The sequence below is a fragment of the Chiloscyllium punctatum genome, chromosome 36, assembly GCF_047496795.1.
Source record: "Chiloscyllium punctatum isolate Juve2018m chromosome 36, sChiPun1.3, whole genome shotgun sequence".
NCBI lineage: Eukaryota > Metazoa > Chordata > Chondrichthyes > Orectolobiformes > Hemiscylliidae > Chiloscyllium > Chiloscyllium punctatum.
Window position 1 is genome coordinate 35,861,909 of NC_092774.1, and position 16,800 is coordinate 35,878,708.

The 16,800-nt window shown below is 46.0% G+C and overlaps 1 protein-coding gene across 3 annotated transcripts; it reads left to right on the forward strand.

The window, feature by feature from the left end:
* The first annotated feature begins 1,154 nt into the window (after window positions 1-1,154).
* LOC140460376 (uncharacterized) lies at window positions 1,155-10,591 on the forward strand. Of its 3 annotated transcripts, XM_072554891.1 has the most exons (4): window positions 1,165-1,253; window positions 5,686-5,764; window positions 6,571-6,725; window positions 8,915-10,591. In XM_072554891.1, the coding sequence occupies exon 4, from the start codon at window positions 9,258-9,260 to the stop codon at window positions 10,152-10,154; it is 897 nt and encodes a 298-aa protein (XP_072410992.1). In that variant the 5' UTR covers window positions 1,165-1,253; window positions 5,686-5,764; window positions 6,571-6,725; window positions 8,915-9,257; the 3' UTR covers window positions 10,155-10,591. The 3 variants fall into 3 exon arrangements, with proteins under 3 accessions (XP_072410991.1, XP_072410992.1, XP_072410993.1); XM_072554890.1 differs by lacking the exon at window positions 5,686-5,764 and having other exon boundaries at window positions 1,155-1,253; XM_072554892.1 differs by lacking the exons at window positions 5,686-5,764; window positions 6,571-6,725.
* The last annotated feature ends 6,209 nt before the right edge of the window (window positions 10,592-16,800 follow it).

Here is a 16,800-nt window from a genome sequence, read left to right on the forward strand (position 1 = left end):
CTCCTGCCATTCATTTTTGCTCTTTCTCCCCCCACACTCTGCAACCCCCAATTCCTCTCGCTTCACATTCTGCACCCCCTCTATTCTCTCTCTCTGCCAAACCCTCTACCCACCAACCTGTGCACCTCTAGGCTTTCTCTATCCCCGATGGTCTGTCCCTGTGTCCATTTTCTTTTTGTCTTTCCCTCCAAGCCTCTTCCTCCTGTCCAATCTCTGACCCCACACCCCCAACCCCATCCTTTCTCCTGCCTCGAGACCTCTGAGCATAGAGAGAGAATGGATGGTAATGACTCGACCTGGGAGACAGGAGGGGTTGATTCGAGAAATAGCTAATCTTTAACATTGAGAATAGCTAAAACGATGTACTCAGAAACATCGGTAAAGTCTGAAAGCATATTCAATTGTTGAAAAAAAAAGCTGCAGCCATCTTTCTGAAATTTCCATAAAAATCTGTATAGTTAGGCCCCAGTTGAGGACAGGCTGGAAGGGTGCAAGGGCCGAATCCTAGTCTTATGAAATTGGTTCAAATTGTGTAGAAATAGAGCCATAGAGTTGCACAGCACGGGAACAAACCTTTCGGTCCACGCCGACCATATATCCTAAATTACTCTAGTGATCCATTTGCCACCATTTGGCCCATATACCTCTCAACCCTTCCTATTCATATACCCATCCAGATGCCTTTTAAATGTTGGAATTATACCAGCCTTGACCACTGCCTCTGGTAGCTCATTCCATACCTGTACCTCGCTCTTCGGTCCCTTTTGAACCTTTCCCCTCTCACCTTAAACCTCTGCCCCTCTAGTTTTGGACTTCCCTGGGGAAAAGACATACAAATGTTGAGCAGCCAGACAAAATGAAAAAGGAATAAAGTGTTGAGCCCCAGGGAAACAAAACAAATTGTGGCTCTAGCGTTTCTTTTTTCTGACTGGCATTTGGACACTGAAAATCTGTCAGTTACACCGACAACTCCACTTGGCATACTGCGCATGCTTCTCGGTGTCAGCAAGCACTGCGCATGCTTCTCGGTGTCAGCAGAATACTGCGCATGCTCTTTTCTGTCAGCGGAACGACGCGCGAGATTGTTTTGATTGGCCAATGGAGTGTGCTGGAGGACCGGAAGGAGCCTGCCCCCATTGTCTGAATGCGGAAGTTGGATCATGAGTTTGTGTTGGTGTCGTTGCTGCTCCTCTCTCTCTGAATGAAGATTGAGCCTTACCCCAACTGCAACTTCTTTCCTCTATCCAACATCTGTGAGTACAACACATTTTTCTCACCCCCTTTTCCATTCTCGTGTTCAACTCGACTTTCAGCAAAGTTGGTTCATGTCTGTGTCTTAATTAGCAAACACGTGGCAAATGCAGTAACACAGTGTGCAGTTGTAGCCTTTCCTGTGAAATAAAAGCAGAAAGGAGATGCATTGTTTAAATGGTGATATATTGGGATGTGGAGTAAGTGAGGACTGCAGATGCTGGGCTCAGAGTTGAAAAGTGTGGTCCTGGCAAAGCACAGCAGGTCAGGCACCATCCGAGGTGCAGGAGAGTCAACATTTTGGGCACAAGCACTTCATCAGGAATGATGTGTGGATGTACAAAGGTGCCTCAGCTGCCTTCTACTCGGGCTTTCTACTCCAGTCAATGCCAGTTGTCACAGAGGTGCAGCAAGCAATGACCAAGGCAAATGGTTTATTAGCAAGAGAAATTGAGTTCAGAAATGTCTCCCTGCAGTTAGGGGTCATTGAATATATTCAAAGCTGAGTTCATCTGACTTTTAAATGTCAAAAATAGTTATGGGGGAAGGCAAGAATTTTTTTATTAAATATTTTATTGGAAACTTTTTCAAATCCTTTACAAAACATCTAGACACAGAGAAGAACTAAACCAAAGTCCAGAAAGATAGAGGCAACACAACAATGTCATATCACAATGCTATTAATAATGAACTATCTACTACCCTACCAGAACAACCATAATCTGCTGAGTTTAAGCTAAACTATAATCAAATTAAATAAAAATTAAATTAAACTGAATGCACATTAACTTAAATTAGATTATATCACATTACTTTATTCTATTTCACTCACCACACCTCCACTGAGGCTCCCAATCCTGGGAGCACCAGTCATTCTCCCAATATTCTTTTCCCCCAATCTCCCCCTCCCAGGGCCCCACGGGTGCCCAGACTGATTCCCATGGCTGTACCACACCCCTAATTAATATTGCTGAAAAGTCTGCATCAATATAATTGAGAAAGGGCCGCCATGTCTTGTAAAATTGTTCTGTTTTGTGGTGCACCATACTTGTGAGGTAGTCTTGGGGGAGATGCTCCATCACCAGCATATGCCACCCCATAAGACCTGGGGGCTTTTCCAATGGCCAATTCATTAAAATGTGCTTCCTCGCACAGTGGGTAAGAATGTTACACAGTCTCTTCCCGTGTTCCCCCAGAGAGAGCAAATTTGGCAACCCCAAAAGAGCTTCAATCCTCAGGATGTTCTTACCAAGCACTCCAGTATCTCTGGATCTTACAACAGTGTGGGAGAGTGCCGATACTAATTTTACATTTGGGACACCCTGGTGACGCTCCTCTCTTAAACTTAGCTAGCCTCTCTGGCGCCAAATGAGCCCTGTGTAAAATCTTCAATTGCATGACCTCTGCTTTGTTACATATTGAAATTTTCCTTACATTTTCCCATATATCTTCCCATACTTCCAATGAAATATCCTCTCCTAGCTCCCGATTCCATGTCCTAAGGTCGATTCCAGAGTCCGTCCACATCCCTAAGGCACGTCCCTTCTGTAAATGATGCAAAATATTAACTGAAAGAGCACCCGTACATCAGAGCACTCTTTTCTCCACATGTGGCCTGTAAAGCTGAGCCAGGAGCGTGGTCTTCCTCTGTATATAATCCCTAACCTGAAAGTACCGGAAAACGTTCCTATTAGACAATCCATACTTCTGACTTAGCTGGCTAAATAACATCAAGATCTCCGCCTCAAATAAGTTTCCCAGACAGGAGATTCCCTTATTCTCCCATGACTTACAGCCCCAGATTGAAATCCTTGGGCTCCAGCCAATGGGGTAAATGGCGAAGTCTTCAGCTAATTGCCCTTGTCTTGCCTCATTATCTTCCAGGCTTTCACCGTATTTAAAATGATTGGACTCTTACATTGCTCGGTCACGGATTTCATCTTATCCATGAATAATAGATTAACTAGGGGACTGCAAAGCTTCAGTGTCAAGCCAAATCGACCCTGAATCCCCCCGTGCCCAGTCACCCACATATGCTAACAAAGCACTTATTTGTTATCTCCAAGTCTAGAAGGTCCACGACCACCACCGCACCCCCCCACCCCCCTGTTTTAACCTCTCCAGTAATTGTACATAGTTAGCTTTATACAGTTGGTGGAAGGCAGGGTTAATAAAAATTCCCAAATACAAAAACCCTTTTGATGACCGTCTAAACAGGAACTGCATTCCATCCTTCAGATCAGGCACCTCCATTAATACCCCCCACTGGCACGGCTTCCGATTTTGTAAAGTTGATCCGGCAGCCCGAAAAACTCCAGATACATTAATTGTTTGAATCAATCGAGGAACGGACTCCTCCGGATGGGCCAAGGAGAAGTGGATGTCATCAGCTTATAGGGTGATCTTATTCCCGCCCATTCCCACCCCTGGCCCCACTATTTCAGGATCCCTCCTGATAGCCTCAGCTCATGGCTAAATTGCCAAGGTAAATAGCAATGGTGAAAGAGGACACCCCTGTCGACTACCTCTCCCAATATTAAAGTTATCTGACTTAGTGCAGTTTGTGATGATGTTTGCCTTATGATCATGATGCAACTCCACCACCCATCGACCAAAGGATCCCCCCAAACCAAAACGCTGTAGGATCCCAAATAGGTACGGCCATTCTATCTGGTCAAACGCCTTTTCTGCGTCTCGGGAGACACCGAACCCGGGATCAATCTTTGCTGGCATACCTGCACTATGGTCAGTACCCTCCTGATATTGTTGGAGGAGCTACAGCCCTTGACAAAACCCGTCTGATCATCTTTCATAATTTAGCGCAACACATTTTCCAACCTCAGGCCCAGCATCTTGGATACAATTTAAAAATTTACATTCAACAGTGAAATGGGTCTGTGTGAAGCACATTCTTCGGGCTCTTTCCCCTTCTTTAAAATGAGGGAGATATTAGCCTCCCTAAGAGAGTGCGGAAGACAATCCTGTGTATATGAATAGCAATACATCCCCAGAGGCGGCTCCACGAACACATTTATGAATTCCTTATAGAATTCACTTGGGAATCCATCTGACCCCAGTGCTTTACCAACCGTGGGATGCTTTATTGCTTCCTGCACCTCCTGTATCGTCATAGGCCCACTCAACAGGGAAACCTGTTTTGCCTTTAAACTGGGGAGGTGCAGGCTCTCAAAAAAGGACTGCATCCTCGCTGCACCGTGTTCGTCTCCCTCTGACCGATATAACTGTGCAAAGTATTCCATAAATCTAACATTGATCTTCTTCAACTCACTGGTAACTGTGCCAGCCTTCTCTCTAACAGACATAAAAGATTGGGAAGCATTTTTCTTTCTAGCCAGATATCGACTTGGCTTATCTTCAAATTCAAACAATCTTTGTTCAGCAAAGAAGACCCTTTTTTTGCCACCTGTGTGTGCAATGAGTCGAGAGCAGTCCGGAGAGCTGCGGTTTGACCAGGGAAGGCCTATTATAATATGCTTTCTCAGCTATCTGCAGCCGGGTCTCCAGCATCCGTTGTTGCTCCTCCCTCTGCCTCCTTCCATTTGTTTAATACGAAATAATCAGGCCTCATAAATATGCCTTAGTGGCCTCCCACAGTATTGCTGGATTACTGGCCGTACCTGGGTTGATATCCCAGAAGGCCTTGAACTCTCTTCTGCTGTACTCAACGGATTTGCTACCCCTTAACAGGAATGGGTCCATGTACCAGTGCTATGCATCCATTCCACCACCCTTGATTTTACCATCTAAATACACTGGCACGTGGTCCGAGACAACTATATTCCCAATTTTACAAGCCAATGTTCTGTTCAAGCAATCCAATGGCATTAAAAAATGTCAGTTCCCGTGTGGCACTTGGGTGGGCTGGAATAGAAAGTAAAGTCTCTTCCATTAGGGTGGAGATGTCTCCACACATCCACTAATCCCAACTCCTCGCACATGTCCACCAACTGCTTAGGTTGTGCAGGTGTACCTGCCTGGCCCCTTGGCACCCTGTCTACCTCGGGATGTATTAGGCGATTAAAATCTTCTCCAATGACCATGCGGCGCACCCCTAGACTTATTAATTTAGCAACTGCATCAATTAGAAATTTAAGAGGGTGCACCGGGGGACGATATACATTCAGGACGCCATACTCTTCTCCATGTGTTAGAGCTGTAAGAACGATGGACCATCCATGTTCATCCTTAATTTGCTCAATTACCTGGACAGGGAGGTTCATTCTTACCAGTATAGCCACTCCTCTACACTTGGAGCTAAAGGAGGAGAAGAATACCCAACCCCCCCACTGCTGCAGTTTCAGATATTCCTTATCATTTCAATGTGTCTCTTGCAGCAGGGTGATGTCCACCCTTTCCTTTCTAGGGCTTAACAGCATCTTTTTAATGGGGGAATGGCTCCCTTTTACATTTCAGGTGCACCACCTGAACGAATCAGTAGCCATGGTCATCCAGGGCAGCCAGTGGTTATCCAAGAGGAGGAAGCTTATCTGAGGTGTGGTGAGCGACAAAGACATTAACTCTATAAAGTCTAAAAACTACTCCGATGAAAAACTACTATAAATAAAAATCTAACCACCACATATAACTTAAGCAAACACTCAAATAACCCCAATTATGTAGAGATCTCCCCCCTCAACTCCCCCTTCCTACTCCCCCACCCTTGCCACCAGCCCGGCTCCTTCCCACTGAGGCTGTGCCCCAAGCGCCAGGCAATTCACAGATTGAAAAAAGCATGTTATTTACATTCTGATAGTTAACAATGGATGCCCATCTCCCCACACCCCTTCTCCATACATCTTAACCATAGATATAGCCACCCCCAATCCAAAAACAAAAGGACAGCAGTGAAAAAAAGGCCCCAGACAAGACCGAACTGACCGTTTTACTAAATAATTCCAGTTTTACATTAAGGCCGTACATATAAAGCCGATAACCACAACAAAAAGAGGAGAGAGGAGAAAAAAAGGGGCAAAAAGTAGCATTGTCTGTAATGATGTCCCGCCTTCACCCCGACCTGAGTCCTTTAATTCAGAGAATTCACAAAGCCCTTCGCCTTTTCTGTTGAATCAAAATTATATACTTTCCCTCCATGAGAGAAATGCAACACGGCCAGGTACCTCAAGGAATATTGAATGTTCAGATCCCTTAATTTTCTGTTAACTTCATCAAATGCTCTTCTGTTCTTAATCCAGGCTCCTGAGAAGTCCTTATTCTTGAGCCTTTGTGCATTAAGGCCTCTGGATCTCTTACCAGTCTTCTTGCTGTTTCAATCACTAGCTGTTTTACTTTATAATGCAGGAGTTGCACTAGGACTGTGCGGGGGCGCGGGTCCGGCCCTGACCGCATTTCCATCCGGTGGGCCCGCCCCACACTCAACAGACCCGACTCCGACTCCAGCCCCAGGAATCCAATGAGGTCTTCACCTTCCTTGCATTCCGGAAGACCCACGAGCTGTAAGATTTTTCTTCTACTTTTGTTTTTCCAGGTCGCCCACTTGCTCCTGAAGGACCCGAACCTGGTAAACCAGCGTTCACATCCTTCCTCCTGAGACCTCCGCCACGGTCTCCGATGCCACGGTCCTCTCCTCCGCTGCCTCTTCTCTTCGGTCCAACATTTGAATTTCCTGCTCATGCTTTTCCAGCATGGCAGGTAGTGGTTCCACTGCTGCTTCAATCTTTTCTCAGAGTTTGGCAAACTCCGAGAGTAACTACTGCTGCCCCATTAAACCCAAAGGGACTGCCCTGGGAGTTTGAGCAATGGCTCCAGGCACCCCCAATGCAGTAGGGGAGTGCCCTGCCTGCTGCATCCCTGTCGGCCCCTTTCCTTCATTTGCTTTCATTCTGATCCTAACGCTGTCAAACCACAATTATAGCAGCTCCAGATGTTCAGTAAATTTCTATTAGCAATTTTTTTTTCTCTTACAGATGGTTAATGAGGTGGGGGGGAGGGGGTAAAGGTCCACCTTGTCGGGGGTATGGCACAGAGCCCCGCACAGCAGACCACTCAAACCACTGCAATCTTGGATTTCCAAGAAAATGGTTTTAAGACCAGTACAGAACAGCTACAGGGTCATACAGCACAGAATGGACCCTTCGGTCCAACTCGTCTATGCTGACTATGTTCTCAAACCCAACTAGTCCCATTTGCCAGTGATTGGCCCATATCCCTCTGAACTTTTCCGATTCATGTGCTTATCCAAATGTCTATGAAACATTGTAACTGTACCTGCATCCACCATTTCCTCTGGACACCCATCCACACAAACCACTCTCTGTGTGAAGAAAATGGAGCTCTTCATGTCTTTTTTAAAATCTTTCTCCTCTCCCCTTCAAAATTTGCTCCCTAATCTTGAAAGCCCCACCCTAGGGAAAGGAGACCTGCCGTTCACCTCATCTGTAACCCTCATGATTTTATAATCCTCTCTAACATCACCTCTCAATCTCCTCTCCTCCAGTGAAAGAAATCCCAGTTTATCCACCTGGCTGTAGGTATATTCATATCCAGTTACGATCTGTTCAATGCTGGTGCAGGCTCAAAAGACCAAATGGCCAACTCCTGCTCCCAATTCTCTCACTCTGTGTCCAGGACAGCATTGGGAGATTGGGAAAGGGGAGGGATAGATATCTTGTTTGTTTTTATTTTTAAAATGCACTTGATTCCCACAAATAAATGCAACAGGTACAAGTACAGCACATGTAGTATTCCTCATTGCAGCTTCAAGGTTTTGTGTCCTCTTCTTCCGCATTGGCTCCAGCACATACGGCTTCCTTCCCCCCCCCCCCCCCCCACCCCCCCAAGCCGTTGATGCTTCCATTCTTTATAAAAGCAAGAGAGGCATGGATAGGGTAAATAAACAAGGTCACTTCTCTGGAAATCCAGAACTAATGAATAATAGGTTTGGGGGGGTGGGGGAGATTTAAAAGGGACCTAAGGGGAAATTCATGCAGAAGATGGTGCATGTAAGGAAAGAGCTGCCAGAGGAAGTAGTGGATGCTGGCATAATCCTAACATATTTAAAGGCATCTGGATGTGTATATGAATAGGAAGGGTTTTGAAGGATATGGGCCAAACGCTGGCAAATGAGACTAGATTCGGTGAGGATATCTGGTCAGCATAGACCAGTTGGACCAAAGGGCCTTTGTCTGTGCTGTATATCTAGATGACTCTGGTTTGCCACTTCAGTCTGTTCAGTTTCTCTCTAGTATCATTGCCTTGATGTCTCATTCCAAAACTCCCCCAATCCCGTGGGGCACGTTAACCATTTTGCGTTTGGTTGTTTGTCAAGAAGCTGAATTGCAGGTTCATCCTGAAAGTACACACTTTATTTTTGCTTCCCAAAATCACTCTCAACAGTATCCCAATGTCGTGGAAGATATTAATTTTCAGGTGGAGGTATCCAAAATTCAGAGAGATGTCAGTCATGACTGTTTTGCTCTTCTGTCCCTGTCAGATCCTGAATCAGCACTTTCAGGAGAATTAGAATGGAGTGAGAACAGAGGGAGGGAGGGAGAGAGAGAGTGGGATGGTGCTTTCAGTTTTGTGGAATAACAAAAGAAAAGAATGTTCTGTAGAAAGTAGAATTGCTTGTTCTGAATTTCTACCCTGGACTGACAGTGCTGACTTTTGTAACCTCGTTTTACAGAGTATTTGAAGATCTGAAGATGAAGTTTCAAAATCAAGACATGAAGGGCTTATACCTGAACCATTGACTCTCCTGCTCTTCGGATGCTGCCTGACCCATAGTTTTTGACTCTGATTCTCCAGCATTTGTGAGCCACTCAATCCATCGGGACTGCAACAATTTTCAACTATGATCCAATTGGTTCCTGTTTCAGTACGTTTTCAGCATCAGTGGGACTGGAAGAGAGACCCTACTGTTGCAGCAACGCACTGAGTGTGGAGCCTGAATCAGTTATCTGGCCTGGAAAGAGGAATTCAAGGCAGGGAGGGGACATACACGCGTTTGTGCAACTGTAGCTTCGGCGATGGAGAAACCATGGAAGTGTGGCGACTGCGGGAAAGGCTTCCGTGTCCCGTCTGCCCTGGAGACACATCGGCGCAGTCACACCAGGGAGAAGCCATTCTCCTGTCCTGAATGCGGGAAGGCCTTCAGTGATTCCTCTGCCCTGCTGAGGCACCGACGGGTACACACAGGGGAGAGGCCCTTCTGCTGCCCTGAGTGCAGGAAGAGCTTCAGCGATTCCTCCGCCCGACTGAGGCACTTTCGGGTTCACACAGGGGAGAGGCCCTTCAGCTGCCTCAAGTGTGAGAAGGCCTTCAATGATTCCTCTGCCCTGATAAGGCACCAGCGGGTGCACACAGGAGAGAGGCCCTTCCACTGCCCCGATTGTGGGAAGGTGTTCACTCGCTCCTCCCACCTCGCGATTCACCGGCGGGTCCATACCGGTGAGAAGCCCTTCCCCTGCCCCAAATGTGGGAAGGCCTTCAGCGATTCCTCTGACCTGCTGGCCCACCGGCGGGTCCACACCGGTGAGAGGCCATTCACCTGCTCTGTCTGCGGGAAGTGCTTTACACGCTCTTCCGACCTGCTGAAGCACCGGCGGGTCCACACTGGGGAAAGGCCCTTCAGCTGCTCTGAGTGCGGGAAGGGCTTTACCCAGGCCTCCCATCTGCTGACACATCGGTGGATCCACACTGGGGAGAGGCCGTTCACCTGCCTCGAGTGCGGGAAGGGCTTTGCTGTCTCCTCCACTCTACTGACGCACCAGTGGGTCCACACTGGGGAGAGGCCGTTTGCCTGCCCTGTATGTGGGCAGAAGTTCACAATGTCCTGCAGCTTGAACAAGCACCAGCGGAGGCACCAGTGCTCCCAACAATCCGATTCTGCCGGTAACACTGCTGAGGGTCATCCCCAGGACTGAACCTCCTGCCCTTTCTGACAGTGGGTGCAGTGGGAGAGCTGATAGGCTTTTTTTGTTTTCTACTGGGGGGTGCGGGGTTGGGAGTGGTGGTGGCTCATTGGTTAGCACTGCTGCCTCATAACACCAGGGACGCAGATTTCATCCTCAGGGTGACTGTCTGTGTGGAGTTTGCACGTATTCCTCCCCTGCCCCACCCGCCCCGGCCACCAGTGTCTGTGTGCGTTTCCTCCGCGTGCTGCAGTGTCTTCCCAAAGTCCAAACATGCGCATATTTGGGCGAATTGGCCAAGCTAAATAGTCCCATAGTATTCAGGAGTGTGTAGGTGTGGTGCATTAGTAAGGGGTAAGTGCAGAGTGATAGGATAGGAGAATGTGTCTGGGTGAGTTACTCTTCAAAGGGTCGCTCTGAGCTTGTTGGGCAGAAGGGCCTGTTTCCACACTGCAGGGATTCTATGATTCTGTGAACATTGCTTCCAGTGGGCGCTGCTGCTCATTGAGCCCAGGACCCGCACAATCCTAAGACCACAAGACCATTGGAGCAGAAGTTAGGCTATTTTGACCCATCGAATCTGCTCCACCATTTGTTAGAGACAAAATAACAAACTGCAGATGCTGGGATCTAAAATAGACAAACAGGAGGCTGGGCACAACAGGAGTCAGCATTTCAGATATTATCCCTCAGGACTGAAGAAGGGTTCTACCCGAAACGTTGACATCTCCATCAGAAATGATTTATCAGGATGTTGTTAGAACGAGAGGGCATAGGTTTAGAGTGAGAGGGGAAAGATTTAAAAGGGACCTAAAGGGAAAACTTTTCATGCAGAGTGTGGTGTGCGTATGGAATAAGCTGCCAGAGGAAGTGGAGGAGGCTGGTTAGAATTACAGAATTTAAAAGACATTTGGTTGGGGACATGAATAGAAAGGGTTAGAGGGTTTTGGGCCAAGTGCTGGCAAATGGGACTAGATTAATTTAGAATATCTGGTCAGCATGGACGAGTTGGACTGAAGGATCTGTTTCCGCGCTGTACCTCTCTGACTACCGGTCCTGATGTAAGTTTAGAATTGAGTAACTTTGAATTATTCAATCTTGTTAAATTCACCTCCAGGAAGATTTCAAATGAACCCCTCCAAGCGATATGATTTAACTACTCCGAGTTGGATAAAATATCCCATCAATTTCAACATGAATGCACAGTTGAAGAAGTCAGAAGACACACAACCCCAGGTTACAGTCCAACAGGTTTATTTGAAATCCCAAGCTTTGGGAACATTGCTCCTTCATCAGTGCTGCTCCTTCATCACTTCACCTGATGAAGGAACAGAGCTTCGAAAGCTCATGAGTTCAAATCAATCTATTGGGTTTGTCACCGAGTGTTGTGTGACTTCTGACCTGTCCACCCCCAGCACCTCCACTTCAGAGTTGACGAATGAGATCAGATTTTATTCAGCATGATTTAGTGAGATATTCATCTGGATGTCCTTATGACTGAAACATCAATCCTCCTGCTCCTCGGGTGCTGCCTAACCTGCTGTGCTTTTCCAGCATCACACTCTCAACTCTGATCTCCAGCATTTTCAGTCCTCACTTTTTCCTGGTTCATGTGGAAACTCAACACTGTCAGAGTGACAGGAACACCAGTCATCGAGCACGATAGCACAGAGACAGGCCCTTCAGCCCAAACTGACCAAAATGTTTGTCAACACTAACCTCATTTTCTTGCACTTGGCCCATATCCTTCTAAAGCTTTCCTATCCATGTATTTGTTGAAACGCCTTTTCAATGTTGTTAATGTACCTGCTTCAACCACTTCCACTGGCAGCTGTTTCCCCAGGCGAACTACACTCTGTAAATATTTTGTCCAACATCTTTTCTTCCGTCTTTCTCCTCTCACCATAAAAATGCATCCTTGCTCTTGAAATCCTCCCCCTAGGGAAGACACAGCTACCATTAAGCCAACTCTACCCCTCATGGTTTGAAAATATTGCCTCTCAACCTCCTCTGCTCCAGTGGAAAAACATCCCAGCCTAAATTCTGATTAGATAATAATGGCAGTGATGATTTTGGCTGTGTGTGTCAAGGATCTCTCATTTCTAAGGCAATGCTGTGCCTCATAAGTTCACCTGATCCTTAAATAAATGGGGTGCCATTCGTTTTAAATGCCCATGTTTTCTGTGCAAAGTTGGTCCTGGTCAGGAAATAGGCATTGGTGTCTTATATTCCCGTAGACTTCTTGTGACCGAGTTCATAAGCTCTGTTTTGAGATGTATGAGTAAGTCTTCAGAACAAAAAATTAATGCAGCCTTTATTCATGTCTCATTATTAAAAACACTTTCTCCATTTACAGATGTGATTGAGAAGCTTCTCCCAATGAATCCTTGACTGATAACAGCATTTGTCAGGCTTTTGAAAGTCACTGCAGCTCTGTCACAGCACAGGGGAGGGCTCTTTCAGACAGAACGCATCATGCAGAAAATTCTCCCACATTAGTCGAGCAAAGTTGACATCTTTTTAAGACATTGTGAAACTTGAAAGGGTTCAGAAAAGGTTTGGAAGGATGTTGCCAGGGCTGCAAGGTTTGAGCTACAGGGAGAGGCTGAATACGCTGGTACTATTTTCCCTGAACCTTCAGAGTCAGCCAGAAACATCTGTTGAATCAGGAAACATCTCTTCCTACAGCAGCTTCAGACAGACTGCCTGCTAAAACCCAAACCAGGGGAAAAAAATGGGATAACTGCCCTTTCATTGTAGAAGTGTTTTAGAAAATAAAATGTCAAACCCTTTTCCCTGATTGTTGCCTTAGCCAGTATCTGTTAACCATTAGTGAAATCCTTAATCCTAGACGAATGAGAAGCTCTGCCTTTTACAACCCCTCCTGAAAATAAACCAACAACGTAATCTTCTTAAAGGAGCAGCATCATCACAACAGAAAGCACCTGAACTGAAACATTTGTATCAAAGGGCTGTACAGTTAGCAGGACAAGAAAACAGGTTTTCAATTTCACCAATCAATTTAAATCAGCCCCATTGGCTACCAAAAACTTATTAAATTTAAATCCTAAAGTTTTGACAACAGGACCAATCCTATCATAAAGAATTGGTGCTCTCAGTCAGCTGTGTATTAGAGAAAGCATCATTTAGAAAAATAGAGAAGGGCATTCCTGACAGAGGAATCGGAGGAGGCATCCCCCACAGAAGATGGCACAGAATATTCCGGAAGACACATACCTTGGTTGTAATCTGAGAGATTAAATTCTATTTTGTGTTATTTGAGTGGGACATGTATTGATTGGAACAGCATACCAGAAGAATCTTGATTTATTCCAGAATACTCAGTAGTTAAGAAGAATTTATTCAGTTTGTTAATAGTTTCGATTATTTGTTCATCGTGAGAGTTGGTTAAATAAATTGCTGATTGTTGATTTTAAAGTGTCAGGGATTTACTTTTAACACTACAGCAGGTTACACCAGTTATCACACTGACTTTACAGATTAAAGGGCAATGTGCCACTCTTTGGAAGTTTCGGTTTGAGATCTTGGAGAGTTGGGGGGGTGGGTTCAGCCTTCGCTTTATAACAGTATTGATGACATTCTCTTGAATGCAATGGAGTCAATATTAATCCCAGCCTCATGGTGTGGTTGTGGGTGAATAACCTTAATTTGGCTCCTGACTCAGAAACCGCACAGAGAATCAACTGCTGAAACAATGATTTGCACTTTATTGCACGTAACAACCACAAATAAAACCTCTCAAGTTCATTCAGCTTCACCCCCCCCCAAACTTGGCTATCACCCAGTTGATGTCTAAATTTAACTGGGTTTCCACCGACAGTGCCCATCTCTGGAAGTGTCCAGGGGTTTGATGCAGCATTATTCTTCTAAGTACTGCTGCTGCATCATTCTGGAGTTGAATTTTGGTGGTAGTTCCTCAATTTCAAATCTGTGGTGTGACTTTTTTTTAAGACTCTAACATCACCTCACATTGCTGGAGACCTCAGGTCTGTAGTTTACCTTCTTATCCTTGAGGGTTAGCTGTCTGTTTGAAACAGCCTGCCCTGCATTTAACCCCTCTATGTCAGGGCTTTCCTTCTACAGGCAGAATTAATTATCATTTTGTCACACCAGTATTAAATAACATTATCTTACCTGTCCCAAGAAACAACTTATTGTGTTGCCTCCTCCTTCCCAGGGATGGTTAACAAGCCATTTATACTATTGAATCTGCTCTGCCATTCAATCATGGCTGATATGTTTCTTAACCCCATTCTCCCTGTAACCTTTGAGCCCCTTGACACTCAAGAATGAGTGAATGGTGGAGCAGACTCAATGGCCTGAATGGCCTAATTTCACTTCCTGTGGTGTCACACTTTCGTTTCTTGCTCCAGAAAGTGAAGTTGACTCGTGAAGTTGGGGAAGTTCTGGAGTTTGCAGGTGCATACCACGCTCCTCTCTGCCTCCTCCTCAGCCTTCAAGAAAAGGGAAGACCTTTTAGAACAGAGATAAGAAGAACTTCAGACAGAGAGTGAAGTATCTATGGAATTCACTGCCCCAGAAGGCTCTGGAGGCCAGATAATTGAATATATTTAAGATGGGATAACAAGGTTCTTGAGTATCAAGAGGATCAAAGGTTATGGGGAGATTGGGGTTGAGAAACTTATCAGCCATGGTTGAGCAGGCTCAATGGGCTGAATGGCATAATTTCTGCTCCTATAGTCTTATGATATGCTGATGTGTGGAGGGGTGAGGATGGGGGAAAAGAGATAAAGAGCGGAACACAATTAAGGTGAAGCTGGATACAGATACATAGGAAATACACGAATTGTACGATAAATTTCAGACCACTTTAAAGCACTAGCATACAGAGGGATCTGACCATATAGATCTCCAAAAGTGGCAACACAGGCGGGTAACGTGATCAAGAAGGCACCCAGCACGTTTGCCTTGAATGTAAGAGTTGGCGAGTTATGTTAGAGCTATTTATTCCGGTCACATTCAGAATATTGCGTGCAGTTCTGGTTGCCACACTACCGGAAGGATATGGATACTGGCTATGGAGAAGGTTCACTAGGGCATTGCATGGTCTGGAGGTCTCATTATGAGAAGAGATGGGATAAACCTGGAGTATTTTCACTGTAAAGATGGAGGCGGAGGGATGACCTCAACAAAATGATGAGATACACAGATTGGCTGGACGGGGGCGGCATGGTGGCTCAATCATTAGCACTGATGCCTCACAGCACCAGGGAAACTGGTTCGATTTCAGTCTCAGGTGACTGTCTGTGTGGAGTTTGCACATTCTCCCTATGTCGATATGGCTTTCCTCCGGTTTCCTCTCACAATCCAAATGTGCAGGTTAGGATGCAGTGGCTATGCTAAATTACCCACTGCCCAGAGGTTGGCAGGTTAAGTTGGATTGTCTATGCTTAAATTGCGCCACAGTGTTCAGGAATGTGAAAGTTAGGTACGTTATTCAGGGGTAATTGTCGACTATTAGGGATAGGGAAATGGGTCTGTGTGGATTATTCTTTGGATGTTTGGTGTTGGGCCAGATAGTCGGTAAGATACTCAGAGGCTTCCCCCCAGGGTGGAAAAGTCAACTACAAGAGGGCACAGGTTCAAGGTGAGAGGGGGACAGTCTGGGGGAGAATTGAAAGGGAAGATTTTTCACACAGTTGGATGGTGGATGCCTGGAATGCACTGCCAGTGGATGGAGTGGAAAGAGGCACTTTAGCAACACTTAAGGTGTATCTGGATAGACACATGAATGGGAGGTGAATACAGGGACTGAAACCAGGCATCAGCAATAAATAGAAGGTCTAAGTTAGGATTAAGAATTGGCACAGGCTTGGGCGGGGGTGGGGTAGGGGGTAAAGTGAACACGGGACAGGTGAACGGCTTCTCCCCAGTGTGGATCCGCTGGTGCGGCAGCAGGTGGTGTGACTGGTGAAGCCCTGCTCACACATGGGGCAGATGAACGGGTTCTTGCTGGTGTGGACACACTGGTGGGCCAGGAGGGAGTGTAAGTGAGTGAAGCCTTTCCTGCACTGAGTGCAGGTGAACAGCCGCTGCCTTGTGTGCAAACGCCGATGAATCTCCAGCGCAGATGGCGAAGGGAAACCATTCCCACACTCTCCACATTTCCACGGTTTCTCCATGGTGCAGGTGCCCTCATCTGTCTCAGACCTTAACAATCAGTTGAAAACTCACTCACGCTCACAGCCTGTGTGTGGTGTTACTGGTGAACCCTCTGATAATTGGAACACTCTCATTCAGACTGTAAAGCATGTTACAGTCACTACTCTGGTGTATGGGTATGTGAGACTCTGAGTTTCCTGTCACACTGACGTTTAAAACCTAACAAAGCAGACAGACCTTCTCCCCTTTGTTTTCAAGGCCATGAATATCCACGTCCTTGTGAATCAAGTGACTGTCAGACTTTGATGTGAGGTTTGGTCTGAGATTTCTGCCGCCAAATTCTTCTCTTGTAATATTCCTGTGAAGTGATTGCAAAGGTCATCACAGTCAGTCCATGATAGAAAATCTGAACGTAACTCTAGTTACTGTGGAACATTCTTTCCTCTCAATCCCAAAGATCTTTGTGTAGATCTATATGTAACTGTAAACCAACACGGTTATGGGGCAGACTGCA

Coding starts and splice junctions, on each gene's coding strand:
- LOC140460376 (XM_072554890.1), top strand. CDS start 9,258: ATGGAGAAACCATGGAAGTGTGGCGACTGCGGGAAAGGCTTCCGTGTC.